Source organism: Amaranthus tricolor, chromosome 2, assembly GCF_026212465.1.
Source record: "Amaranthus tricolor cultivar Red isolate AtriRed21 chromosome 2, ASM2621246v1, whole genome shotgun sequence".
Taxonomy (NCBI): Eukaryota; Viridiplantae; Streptophyta; class Magnoliopsida; order Caryophyllales; family Amaranthaceae; genus Amaranthus; species Amaranthus tricolor.
Window position 1 is genome coordinate 10614141 of NC_080048.1, and position 15830 is coordinate 10629970.

At 28.2% G+C, this 15830-nt stretch overlaps 1 protein-coding gene across 1 annotated transcript; it reads left to right on the forward strand.

The window, feature by feature from the left end:
• Positions 1-5368: 5368 nt before the first annotated feature.
• LOC130805277 (cytochrome b561 and DOMON domain-containing protein At5g47530-like) lies at positions 5369-14323 on the forward strand. Its single transcript, XM_057669972.1, has 4 exons — positions 5369-6041; positions 8185-8418; positions 10359-10613; positions 13731-14323. The coding sequence occupies exons 1-4, from the start codon at positions 5661-5663 to the stop codon at positions 14064-14066; spliced, it is 1206 nt and encodes a 401-aa protein (XP_057525955.1). The 5' UTR covers positions 5369-5660; the 3' UTR covers positions 14067-14323.
• Positions 14324-15830: the final 1507 nt, after the last annotated feature.

Here is a 15830-nt window from a genome sequence, read left to right on the forward strand (position 1 = left end):
TCGGAAGCAACAGTAGTAATTGGAATACTTAACAAATCTCTTGCCATACTTGCAACTTGTGGAAACCTTTTAGCATTATCCTTCCACCAACCAAGAACATCCAAATCCGACAAAGGATCCAATTTATGCTCACCTAAGTAGTCATCTAGTTGTGTTCTACCTTGAGAAGAAGAATTCTCATAAGATGAAAACGCCTACAAAACAAGAGAACTTCTATTAATAATTATTGAATAACAAATTTAAGTACAACATAATATCAAAAGGTTAAGAATGAAAACTTACAGTAAGACTTGCATTCCCGCTTCCAACTCTAGTACAATCAAGGGGAGAAATATCAACTTGTGAATACTCTTCAAATAGCTTGAAGAGACTTTCTTTCACTTTCTCAGTCTTATATTCAGCACTTCTACCATCTAATTGCACAAAACAAAACTTCACATATTGAAGTTTTAAGCGAGGATCTAAAATGGCAGCCATGGAAAGAATCATGCTATAGTTTTCCCAATACTTATCAAATTTAGCCTTCATGCCCTTCGCCATATTGCTTATCGACTCATCCTCAATATTACAATAACTCAATATGAGAGACTCAATTGACCAGACATTCATCAAATACAAGTTTGCTGTTGGATAATTCCTTCCCGAAAATTGCTTGGTAATAAGGTCAAATGGCCTAAGTAGATCACAAATTTTTGCAAGTCTAGACCATTCTTCCTCAGTTAAAGTAGAAGTTGATGTATCCGATCTTCCTAACCTAGAGAAAACAACTTTGTATACCAAAGCCCTTTGAATCATCATGAATGTAGAATTCCACCTCGTTGGACAATCCAACAAAAGACCTGTAGAACAATCCAAACCAACTCCAGAAACACATTCAGCAAATTTCATTTTCCTAGCTTCCGAAGAAGTCCAATGTCTAACCAATTGCCTAATTTTACTCAAAGAATCACTAACACATTTCAATCCATCTTGAACAATCAAGTTCAACACATGAGCACCACAACGAACATGAAAATATTCACCATCACATGGCAAGCTACCAAAAACAGAAAGACTATCTGCCAACAAGTCTTGCATATTATCATTGCATCTAGCATTATCTAAAGTAATGGAAAATATTTTCTTATGTATTCCCCATTTTTTCAGATTATCAAGAATAGTATCATGTAACACTTGAGCATTATGAGGAGGAGGAACATGACAGAAATTAAGTATCTTGTTGTGCAACTTCCAATTCTCATCTATGTAATGAGCAGTTAAAGAAAGGTATCCTTGACCAACAATTGAGGACCACATATCCGATGTCAAGCAAATCTTTCCAGGGATAACATGTAATGCCTTTTTTAATTGTTTTCTCTCCCTTTGATGAATTTTAATAGTCCAATTCCTAGCTGTATTTCGACATATTGGTTTACAATTTTCATTTAAATATGTATGGATATCCCTATTCCCTTCATGCTCAGCAAAAGTGTAACTATATCCATGCCTAATGATAGCCAAAGCAACCTTTTGTTTGTACTCAATAGGATTGTATTTCAAAACAGGCTTAGCTTTTTTATCTAAGAGCATTTGACGAATATCACAATTATCACGAGCTTGACAAGATTCAGTGTGACGTCTAAAATTAGTAGTACCATACATTGAGTCGGCAAAGATAGGTCCTTTATTACAATACTTACAGTAAGCTCTTGGCCTCTTATCAGCGAATTCATCACCATCGAAAGTATTGTAATGGTCCCAACAATCTGATGTCCATTTTCTCTTGCGAGTTCCGAATGTTGGAGTAGCTTCTTGCCCAATGTTAGGAGTCTCAACATCTGTTCCATAACTTCCATCTGTTCCAGGATTGTTACTATCATCATTTGGCTCAACTCCTACAAAACAATGTAGATTACAGGTTCATTATATTAGCATTTGGGTCTAAAAGTGTCATCATTTGCCTTTGAAGTTTGATTTATGCAGATGTTGATCAATTTTAATTGTTTAGCAGAAGTTTTCAACATTTATTGAACTTCCTTTCAACTTGTCCTCATTGATAATATAAACTCCATTATTGTTTTTCTATAATCGATCTTATAATATATCCCATTAATTTTATCAACACATGTTCATGTTTCTATTATTAGGAGGCTTTAACAACATTTTTGAACAAAAGTTATGTGAAGACATATCATTAACTGCAAATTTTCTCACTATTATTTTGGCAGTATTTTCCTGATGGAATTTTCTCTTTAATGATAGCTAACAACAAGGATGAGGGAGATGGAAACGAGGAAAGCGATACAGAGGAACTTGCTGAAGCAGAGGAAGAGGAGGAGTCTGACTTGGACTTAGCTTGGAAAATGCTTGATCTTGCTAGGGCCATTTCGGAAAAGCACTCTAGGGAGACAATGGACAATCCAAGAACAATCCAAATTCCAAACTTTAAACTTGAAAAGCAGAGCAATAATCAAGAACAATCCAGATTCCAGAACAATCCAGAACAACTTAAAAAGCAGACAATGAAATTTAAACAAACAACAATTAAATTTAAGCAAACAACAAACAACAATCCAGAAAATACAGAGACTATTATCAAACAACAAAAACCAAGCACCAAAATATAATTAAATTTAAACAATTTCTTCGACATTGTTAAAACCTCGAAGAAACTGGAACCTACACGCCCAGAAATTCGCGAGGAATTCGAAGAAAACAGCGATTCATACTGAAATTGCCAGAATCCGAATACGCAAACTAAAATTAACTACAAATCAACAAGTAAACAAATGAAATTGGTACTTCAAATTACCTTCTTGAGGAGTGGGAGATGATGAAGAAGAAAAGAATTGTCCAAGAGGTGATGGTGAACAGTCTGAACACCCTTTTCGTGGGAACGGAGGGCGGCGGCGGCTACTACTTGAAGCTCGACGTCCCATAGATTTAGGGCTGATGATGACTGGGAACGGAGATGATGACTGAGGATGAAGAAGAACTCTGAAGAAGGAACGATCGCCTGAGGAGTGAGGTGTGACTTGTGAGGATGAAGAACAACGCAGATTAGGGCCGGCTGGATGAAATGAATGAAGCGCCTTTCTTTCCTCTTTTAATTTTTAAATTTTAAGGGTTAAACCCGACGGGTCAGACCCGACCCGACCCGTTTTTGACCCATTTTTTGCGGGTTTAAAAAAGCGGGTTAAACGGGTCACTTTTTAAAAATATTTGTTCAAAACCCACTTTTTGCGGGTCGGGTTTTTTGGGTTTAGCGGGTCGGGTTCATATTTGACAGGTCTACTAACCATATCATATCTAAAATTTTCATGATAGTAGGTGAAAATAAAAAAAATTGTTAAAACCAAACTGACCAAATTTTTTGATAAAAATTGAAAAATGATGTGTTTCTTTTTTATAAAGTTAATTTAGGTAGTTGAATGTGAAATGTATATAATGACAAGCAGACATTATGTTTCTTTATAGTAATGACATTAAAATTAGAGATCCTTAATTAAGACTCTGTTCAAATGGATTTATTTTTTGGTAAATTAAATTTATTTTTATTGTAATAAACTTATTTAACTGAATATTATAAATTATTTTTTTTAATTTAGTTTTTATTACTACTATCATGTTACTTGTTTGTATCATGTCAATTTTTAGTTACTTATTATTTTTGGGCATTACTATTTATCGCCACTCTTTTCATTTTATCGCCACCCCCCTCCTAATGAAATTATGAATTTACCCCTGAACTTTAAAAATTTACAAATTTACCATTGGAGTTAATAACTTTTCATTTTCATTTTTTAAAATTTTTTTTTATTATTGATATTTATATTATTATTGTTATTACAAATTTAGTTACTTATTATTTTTGGGCATTACTATTATTATTGTTATTATAATAATTATTATTTTTGATATTATTATTATTATTATTATTATTATTATTATTATTATTATTATTATTATTATTTAAATAAAAGTAACTTAAAAAATAAATTAACTAAACAAAAGAAATTTTATAAGTCGAAATTCAAAAAAAAAAAAAAATTTACCAGTTGCACAAAACATGCGACTCGACCTAGGTACATTCGCACGTTTTGTGCGACTGGAAATTTTTATTTTTTTTTAAAATTTTTTTTTTTTGAATTTCGATTTATAAAATTTCTTTTGTTTAATTAATTTAATTTTTAAGTAACTTTTATTTAAATAATAATAATAATAATAATAATAATAATAATAATAATAATAATAATAACATTTAAAAATATAAATTAAATATAATAATTAAAACAAAAATAATAATTTAATAATAATAATAATAACAACCACAATAATAATAATAATAATAATAATAATAATAATAATAATAATAATAATACAAATAAAAATAATAAAAAAATTTAAAAAAATGAAAATGAAAAGTTATTAACTCCAATGGCAAATTTGTAAATTTTTAAATTTCAGGGGCAAATTCGTAATTTCATTCGAAGGGGTGGCGATAAAATTAATAAGATGGCGACAAATAAGAATCGCGTTATTTTTTTAAGGTGAGTAAAATAAAACTTAAGCGTTGAAAATATAATAAAAGAACAAATAGTAATAGATTATTTTTTGACTTTTCATTTTTCAATATACAACCACTAGAAATTTAGGTACATATTATTACTTTTAACAAGTAATAAAATGCAAATTAACTGAAAATCATTAGGTAACCAAAAAAACAATACTAAACTCCTTCAGTACGTTTTCTTTGAAAGGTTCTTCATTACTTTATTGAAGTACAAATATACGTCAAAGTCAAAATTCTAAATGTATATTAAAAATTGTTACAAAATTGATTCAAACATTAAATATATTATTAAATTCCATTAGTTCATATACTCCTTAGACCTTGCTGTTAAATTAAGTCTGAATGGAAAGAGTAAGCTTATGTTCGCCAATTCCCACCAAAGACCACCACTTTTTTTCTTTTTCTTTTTTTTTAATTTAATTTTTTACTAGTCCCTCCAATTCACTGAAAAGGAGATATTTGCTTTTTCACGTTATATAATATACTTATTTAATGTTTAATATTTTTTATTATACATAATGAAATATTATAACAAGTGAATATTATTAATCTTTGCATTATACATAACGAAATATTATAAAAAGTAAATATTACTTGTCTATATTTGCATTGAAATGAATTAAATAAAATCTCACTTGTCTATATTTTAATTTATAAACTAAATTAAAATACTAATTAAAATAATAAGTTAATTGTGTCGGTCCAAACTTATAAAAAAACGCTACTTTATACAATTTAAATTTTAGTTTTTTTTTTAATTTTTTTAATAGGCTGCTTGTATAAATTCGTATCAGCTTGCCACGTTCTCGTAAAGAACTTGTTTGAAAACCGAGTATTAACAAGAAAGAATTGGTCAACTACTCCATCTCTTATTTGATTCTTACAAACTACTACAACTTGATCAAACTCCTCTCACCAAACCCAAATACCCAGTCGAACCTTCCTACCTTTCCCTTTCTCCACAATCAAAAACTCTATATATTTCCATCCTTTTCCTTTCCTCTTAATTGATCAATTACTTCTTCATCCTTTTGATCCCTTTCCTTCCTCTTCCTTCTCTCAAAAACTTAAAACTTCTTCATCATACTATTTTGATTAATTCGCAATTATGAGATCTGGAATTGGTTCATTGATTTTTGCAATCTTAATCGGTGTATTATGTACAACTAGTTTGGCGCAAACATGTAAAACATATTCCTTTAGAAACAATGCGAAATTTCAGAGTTGTACCGATCTTCCAGTACTGAATTCTTACTTGCACTGGACATATGATTCGGCCACAAACAAAGCTAATATTGCTTTTAGAGTCACTGGAACGACGTCGTCAAATTGGATCGCTTGGGCACTTAATCCAACAAGCTCAGGAATGGCTGGAGCACAATCTTTGGTTGCTTTCCAGAACTCTTCCGGTAGTGGTGTCCAAGCTTTTACCTCTTCTATTGCTTCTACTGCTATTTCTGGTCTCTCTCAATCTACACTCAGTTTCCAGGTTGGTTTCTGCCTTTTTATTTTATTTTTATTTACGAATTCTGTATTAATATCATATCATATAATTAATCTTTGATTCTTTTTGAAAATATAAATACAAGGATCAATTAAAGACACTTATCTTATATTGGGATCTTTTTAAAATATTAGATACAAGTTAAAATATGGAGCTATTAAGTGAAAATTTATTAAATTAATCTTAATGTATGTACAGCAACTCAACAAATCTTGTATGAGACCGTTTGACCGTGGAATGAATCCATATATCAAGCCCATTACTAATTAAACATTAAAAAACAATGAAATTTAGAATTCTATAAGGCAGCAGTTATTTTTTAGAGTTTGAGCCGATTTAATTGATGTCGTCTCATGGTGAGACGGCCTCAATAGTTTGGGCCGATTTAGTTGTACTTCTTCTGTTCTATAATACTCGCTACATTTTAATAGTAGTATTATTCATCTTCAATCTTATTTAAATAATTTCAACTCATGCATAAGAAATAATATAGTCATATGAAATTTTGTTTTATTCGTTTTAAAATCTAATTTCTTAATATGTAATTTTAATTACATTTCATTCAGGGAAAAGAAAGATATTTAATATTAAAATATATATTGAATTACGTGTAAAAAGAAATGGTGTAAAAAGAAATGTAGTAAGTATTGATAATGAAGGAAATATTTATTAATATTTATTTTTTACTATTTATTATTCATAATTAACAACATTATAGGTTAAATTAATGTATTAGTAGACAGGTCTTTCAGGGCGCATGAGATGATTGACCTCCTTTTTCTCTTGGAAAAAGTTAATAAAAAAAGAAGTATATCATTTATAAATAAAATAAATATATTCACTAGATATAAAATAAAAATTTTGCAGGAGCCTTTTTAAATTATTGAAGAGGGCTCAGTATAAGTAAAATGTCAAATGTACAATTTGAATAAAAAATAATTATTAATAGAATATTTATGATGATTTTACCTACTTAAAGAAATGAGACTCTATGTGTTCGATGGATCATGGATGGAGTATAAAATTCTTGTTTAATGTAGGTGTAAAACTTAGAATTAATCTTCAAAGTCAAACAAAGGCAATTCTTTTGAAAAGTTTAGATGATGTCAGCATTACTTAATCATGATGTTTCTTCTAGAAAATGTGTTTATTTGGGTTATAAATCACCATCATTATGAGAACAAATGGTAAAAACAAATATGTACTCTTATACAAGTATATACTACTATTACTAAACAAAAATTTAAACATTTTCTTCTTTTGTAAAAACAAATATTGTTGTCTCATCTACAATTTCAGATGTATTTGAAAAATTGCTTATCATTTTATACATTCTTTTTAATTTGAGCATCAATTTAAAACATCTAAAGATATACATTTATAAATAAAAAATACTACTATTAATTTTTTTAGTAGACTACTCCTATTTAAATTGAATAAATAATATTAGTTTTTTAATTCATTGATAGACAGAAATAAATCATAAAAGAAAAGCAGTGACATACCTATATAATTGAAATTTGAGAGTGTAAGCTAGTGTAGGAACCGTGCAATGCACGGTTTTTTTTGCATTCGAATAAATATATAATATTAAAAAAATAAAGTCAGATATATTATGCAGTAGAAACACTCAATTGTAAAAGTTATATGTATAAATTTACTCTATAATTTTGGAAATTATCAACAATATATTATGCAGTATATTATATTTTCAAATTTACTCAATTTAATTATAAATAAATTTTAGTCAAAGATATTTTAATAGTAGAAATATTGTTCTACATCTAATGCCATTTTAAGTTTTAGACAATAAGTACGTTTCATTTGGCATTTGAAATTTTCCAAATTTTTTAGTATAATGTATGATTATACTGAATTATTTAAAAATAACTGTAAAAATGTTGAATACATGTATCAACTAAAAAATAGTACGATCCCTTCAATATTTATTTCTTTTCTGTGAGATTACTAAGATCAATGTGGATATAACATTAGCTAAAATCATGGGTCAGAGAATCATTTAAATGTAAAATTGATTAATGAGAAACTTTTTCCGAATTAAAATAGATATAATAATAAATACTTCTAATAAGCTAATCCATGTGAGTGACACAAAAATTGACTACAGGTGGACAACTTAACGGCAACAAGTTCAAGCAATGACATGATAATATTTGCAACCATAAAGCCACCAAGAACAACTGTGAATCAGGTATGGCAAGTGGGTCCATTGAGTAGTGGCGTTCCAGTGCAGCATCCCCTTAATAATGCTAATAAAGTCTCCACTGGTTCCATTAATTTCCTTTCTGGACAAGCTACTTCTTCTGGTACTGTTACTGTTGCTAGACTTCATAGGAAAAATGTAAGTTTCATTCCCATTTTACTACTACCTATTTAATTAGTTCTAGAATCTTTTTTACGAATTACAGTTTTAAATTAAGATATTTGTAAATTACATTCTCAAAATTTATATTTGTTAATTACAGCCTTCAACTTATTAGAATGAACGCCTTTGCAATTGCCAAGTCACTGGGTTCGATTAACTTGACTGTAATGGTGTTCAATTTTATAAGTTGAAGCTTGTAATTTGCAAAAGCACAGCTTTGAAATTGTAATTCGCAAAAGCTTTTAACTTAATAATTGTAGATTAAATAATTTTTAATTTTATAGTACAAGTAGCATAATACTCAGCTTCAAGAGACGTTCTTAAATGGGTTGCTTATTTACTCCGATTAATTATATTCTTAAAATTCTACTAAATTTTATATTTCTTATTGAATATCAGACCACAAAAATTTATAATCAAAATTTAATTAGTATCTTAATATTATTAATTATAAGCCTACACATCCAAATTTTTATATTTAATGAAGTATATTTATAATAAATAGAAAATTCACTACTTTGTAATTTATTTCAAATATTTGTTGAATTTTCTACCAACTATGCTGAGGTGGTCTATTTTAAAGTACCTTTCACTACATTTATTCTTATAAACTACTAGTAGTACTCAATTGTATGCTACTAGTCCACTATCGGCTGCTTCATTATTCTAATATTTATTTTTGAATTTTGATTATGTAATCCTCCATGAAATATCTAAATGTAGAGGATTAAATTATTGTATCCATGCCGTATTCCAAAAAGGGCCGTACTTAAATATTTTTATATAACAATATATTATATCAATACAAGATTAAAAATATTAAAATAATAATTCTAACATGTTGCGTAACTGTTAAAAAATAAATTTATTCATTCATAGAAATCAAATCTATGGACTTTTTTCGTCAAATATGTGAGTGTCTAGATAATTTATGTTCTCTACAACGTTATTTCAGTAGAAGATTAGTTATATTTTTTTGTATTATAAATAGTTAATGAGTTGTAAATTTGTAACCTTAGCAAAGTAGAAGATTAGTACATGTGTTTGGTTGGCATACTTAATTATGAATCAATATATGACAATTTAAGCAAACATATAATGTGAAAGTGCAACGACTATTTAGGTAGGAACATGGGAAGGAAAGTGTATGATTAGGTTAACCAATTATTTTGGTGTCAAAAACGTCACCCTCTATTTCACTCTCAATTTTTTTTTAATTTATTTTTCCTAATTATCTCTCTTCTTCTAGAACACCCCACCCCAACGCACCCTTTCACATTTGGAAAATTAGAAGTCGTCTATGCCTTAATAGCGCTATCACCGTCTTGAATAAGCCAAAGAATTTTGGAATTCTGACCAAAAAGAATTGAAAATTGTTCTCCAACCACCAATATGCAACGAATATATGCCATATGTCCAAACTTACAGCCCGGGGCGAATTCAGAAAAAATTTGTTACCCAATATTATATGACCTGTTATTGGCATGGTGTAATTAGTAAGAAACACGTATATCATAGCGCATAGAAAGTTGTGGGTTCGAACATTGAACATTAGTTTAACAAACTACTTTATTTTTCATGACCCGGGTCATGGCCCATGCCGGCCCGAGTCTAGATACGCCCTTGCCCATTTAAGTTTTGTAGTTTTTTTACTAATAGTATTTTTTGTTTGTTTGCGATAGTATAATGAATAATTAAATCAAGAGAAAGAAAGAAAAAGTGAAATAAACGGTTTAAATTGTGTTTTAATCGTAGTTATTAGAAGATGAAGTTCATTTCCCAAAAAGAAAATATATTTATAGCTATAATTTTAGGATAACTCAAAATGAAAATTTAGGTAAAATTATGAAGAAAAATGCAGATAAATTAGAAATATAATGACGTATATGGAGTGATGTTAATTATTGTTATTACAGGTACATGGAGTGATAAATGCAATTAGTTGGGGAATTCTAATGCCCATAGGAGCTATAATAGCAAGGTACGTGAAGGTATTTAAATCAGCAGATCCAGCTTGGTTTTACCTTCATGTGACGTGTCAATTATCTGGCTATATTATTGGAGTTGCTGGTTGGGGTACTGGCCTTAAACTCGGTAGTGATTCTCCTGGTATTGTTTACCACACTCACCGTAACCTTGGTATCGCCCTTTTCTGCCTAGCCACTCTTCAGGTATTTCACTAACGAACCATGCTTATTTTATTCCTTTTGCTTGTAATCGTGTAATTCATACTTTTCAATTGTCCCTTTATTTGCACCAATTTTTATTTTAATTTGTCCTACTTATTTGACACTTTTTCATTTTTTAGCAATGATTACAATCTCATTTTGTAATTTCATTTACAAACTTATTTTTTCTCTTCATGTTAACCATTCATTTATATTCTCCACAAGGTGCAAAATAAATGGAAACAGAGAGAATACTACTATTAACTTTTAGAATTTAACGATATGTGAAAAGTCAGACTCAAAAGCAAGTTGATATATGTCCCTTAATAATACTCGACGTAATGAAACAAATATGAAACATTTTAACATGAATATTGAAACAAAGTACCATAAATTTTTTGTAATTCATATTTAGAAATATTAAAACTTAAAATTTTCTTTGAAAAGCATGCAAAAAGTAAAATAAAAAAACAAAATAAAATAAAGCAAATATGGTTTATCTTAAATTCAAATAACAATTTAATCAATGATGTACTTTGCCCGTCGTACACAATTTGTATTATTTGTTATTTTAAATTGTTCAATTCATAAGTTTTTTCTTAATTTTATTCAGATAATTTAATATCTCTTTTCATTTATCATCGAGTATATTTTTTTTCTTTAAAAAAACCAATTTTCTTTATAATACTCCCTCCGATCTTATGAATTAGTCTCATTTCCTTATTTGGCAAAACCTTTAAATTAGTCCCATTTCTATTTTTGGCAATCCTTTTTTACTTAAATACCCTTAGTTCACACAAGTAATTACGAATATACCCCCATATACCTTACTTACTCAACCACCCTTCACTACTTATCCTTCACTACTTACCCTTTACTATTTACCCTTTACTATTTACCCTTTTTAATGGACCTCACACAATTCTTAATATCCGTGCCCAAGCAAATGGGACTAATTTATAAGATCGGAGGGAGTACTAATTTTAGGGGATAGAATAGTATTCATGCAAACGCAATTGATAGAAATAGTTAATGCATGCATACTCATTTAGTGCAAATCACATATGAACACGTAAATATGATTTAAAAGGAAACTAGAAGTTGCATGAAATCGACAATGGCTTTATATTGACTAAGTTGGGAACAATTATGGGGCCAGTAGGTAGGTGGGTAGGTAAACTCAAGTCTCAACTAACACGAAATTTTGTACATTGGAATAAGCGTTGATCATATAAAATTTCAAGATTTGACGTTTAGCCTTCTAGATGGCAATTATACATTTCTAATTCTAAAGTTCATTTTATGTCATGCTACTTTTTTTTTACTACAAGACAGAAGACACTTGCCTATAAACTTAATCTAGCTGGTCGTAAAGCAAACGTCTTCACCTAACACCTCAATCTTGATTACCACACATAATTGTTGTAAAATTATTTAAAATATAAAGTATTAAATAATTAGAAAAATGAAAATATTTTGTCTTGGTGAGTTTTGCTCATATTTTTTTACTTTTGGTTCAATAACTTCAATTCTTTTTACTCTATAATATTTTCATGTTGAATAATATTTCAGTCATTTTTATTAATATTTAAACTACATATTTTCTTTATTTATATTTCTTATATTCCTATTCACACAATTATAATGTCTTTATCAGTTTTTTAATTTTTGTACCATTTCACATTGTTTAGACTTCATAGGGTTTGAGGGAGTATTGGTTTGTGTTTTAAGTTTGGGATGGTAATCAAGAATTTTTTTAGTTGTCGCATATGCAGTGTTTCATGAAATTCGGCCCATTTTTTATTCGTCTCATTAAATTATTTCATTTTTATTTTCGGTTATGAGCTTATGACCTACAATTTATTTATTTTTTAATTTTTATTCTATGCATTTAACTTATTTCTACAAAATAACACTTTATCTTCTTTTCTTAATTTTTTTCACCCATGATTAATTTGATAATTTTCTTGGGATAAAGTACATAAAAGAGATGACAAAAATAGTACTTCGAGATATTCGTAAACAAACGAATAATGGTGCATGTCTCAATTATAGTTGACCATCCCGTCAATAAAGTTAGGTTGGTTTGGTGTTATTTTTGTTTTAGAAACAAAAAATTGATTAACTTTAAAATTTTCTTTTTTTTTTTGTTGCAAAACAAAGTTTTAAATAGTAGTGTAAAATAGTGAATATGTCTAAAGTATGACTTGTAAGAGAATCAAGATCAAAGGATTCTCGTCTACTTTCAAATCTTTTGTTCAACTCTGACTTTAACACTAATTTGGTCCATACGCTGTGTTGCTCCTTTTTTTCTCCTCTTCAAATCTAAGCTTTGTGGGTTATGTTCACATTGTTTGATTATGATGTGATACTCAAATGTAACATCTTTATGTTATCTCTTTACCTTGACCAATACTTCCAATGTTATATATAGACTCCCTCCGTTCTTTAAAGTTGTTTACACATGAAATATTCATGCGAATTAAAAGAAATAAATTATTTTAAATGATAAATATATTATTTTAATAAATTAATAAATTTAATGAAAAAAAAGTAAACACCTGCCATAAATATTAAAAAAATATAAAAATTAACTTATTGGAAAAGATATGGTAATCCCATAATATATATATATATATATATATATATATATATATATATATATGTATATATATATATATATATATATATATATATATATATATATATATGTATATATATATATATATATATATATATATATATATATATATATATATATATATATATATATATATATATATATATATATATAAAGAGTATAAATAATATAAAAATATCAAAATGAACTTGGTGGAACATATATGGGATCCATAAGGATTAATAAAATATAAAAGATGAATAAGGTTTATTATGTCCAAAATATGTGATAAATAGAAAAATTTTATTGGGCAACAGTAAATGAAACTACCTAAAATAGCAAATGAGAACAACTTTAAGAAACGAATGAGTATAAGCTAATTTTATAGCAATAAGAATGAAAATAAGCCTTGAACTTTAGGTCAAATCCAATTAAACTGATCGTCTGTTTCGACATGTCTATAATATAAATGTGACAATTTTTGTTTGATTGAAAAATAGGTGTTTGCTTTGCTTCTAAGACCAAACAAGGATCACAAGTACAGATTATATTGGAGCATCTACCATCACAGCATTGGGTATGCAGTGATCATCATGAGCATCATCAACATATACCAAGGTTTTGACAAAGTATTGCAACCTGAAAAGAAGTGGAAGAGAATTTACACTGGAATCATTATTGTTTTGGGAGCCATTGCTCTTGTGCTTGAGGCATTTACATGGATGGTTGTAATGAAGAGGAAGAATAATAACACAAATAAACATGGAAATCATGCTAATGGTACTAATGGTTATGCCCATAATGGATATGCTACTAGAACACAACCTGTTGTCTAAATTTTTTTTTTAATACATACTAACCATTACACTTATTATTTTTCTCTAGGTTGTATTATAATTACAGATCTTCATTATCTCTTTTTTTTTTTTTTTTTCCTTTCTTTTCTTTTTTTGAATTGAGCTTATAGAGCTACATTTGTTTGGTTTATTACTATGATGATAGTTTTGGCCCATTTTGATATTTCTTTGCCTTTTGAACTTATGTACACCCTCTTTCCTTTTTCTATATATATGAGTATTTATTTGGGTTTATAGATATCCATTCTTCTTTTAACAATTTAATTAAGAATAATTTAATCATAAAAATTCTATCTTTATAGTCCACTTTTCATATTCTCACATTTTATTTATTTATCCAAGTAAAATTCGAACTTTGTATTATTTCTTATTAATCCTTGTAACCTTACCTAAAGAACCGGTTTTTAATCAAGTAATCACATCCACACTTAGTTTTTATCACGTAATCAACATTTAATCAAAATGAAAGTCTTTTCCCAGTTTCTAAACATCAAAGATCAGTTTATCACATCAGAAAATTTTCACCTTCTAGTAATTACAAGGAATGATCAATTGGAAGATAAACAATTACAAAACAATCAGATTTTTCAAGTTGACTTAGCAATAAGATAATCACATATATCAATTGTAACTCCTAGTAATTACAAGGAATAATTAATTGGAAGATAAACATGAAATCACTCAACAATCTAAGAACTAAATTATAAAATACTTACATTCTATGTTACTTGGACTCGAATATGGTTGTGGATCCTAGGATCCGGTACGCCAAATTTGAAATTTTAGGATACGTGGACTCTGTCGTAATATTGGATACAGGTACAGGGATACGGCATAAATATACTTAAATATAATTAAAATTGTATATTATCTAAAATATAGTCAAGTGAGATCTTATTTAATTCGTCTCAATGTAAATTTTGTTAATAAATTTTTTTATAATTTTAAATTATACACAGATAGAGATATTTATGATTAAACTGATGTATTAGACAGTATGCAAAAATTAAATGGGAAGGGATTAGTAGTAGGGTATTACTAAAATATCGCTACCTTTTTCATTTTATCGCCACCCTATATATAATGAATTTCCAAGATTTTCCCTGTATTATTTTCGAATTCAAAAACTATAACATCTCTCTAAAACTCTATAAAAACACTATGTTAACTTAAACAAGCTAAAAGCGTACATCGAACAACAATGGCGAACCAAAACAAGCATGATAACGATTCGTTAAGTAATTAATTGATTAGAAATTTTTCATAAAAAAAAATTTCCAGAATCCCCCAGTCGCACAAAGTGTGCGACCAGACCTAGGGGGAGTCGCACAAAAAGTGCGACTGGACCTAGGCTGAGTCGCACAAAAAGTGCGACCAGAACAAAAAGTGCGACTCAGCCAAGGTCTGGTCGCACTTTTTGTGCGACTGGGGGGTTATGGATTTTTTTTTTTGAAAAATTAATTCTTTTTATTTATTATAATTATGTTTGAAGTTATTATTATTTATTAAATATTATAGTAAATTATTTTATTTAGTATATATTTATAGATATTTTTGTGTTTACTTAAATTATTTATTTATGTTATTTTAATTTATTTTATTTTATATATGTATTTTATTTAGTAAAATTTTTTATTTCATATTTTTGTATTGATATTGTTAATATATTGAAATTTGAATTATTAAACTAATTGATATTGTTAATATATTAAATAGTTTAATCTTTTAATTATTATGAATAAA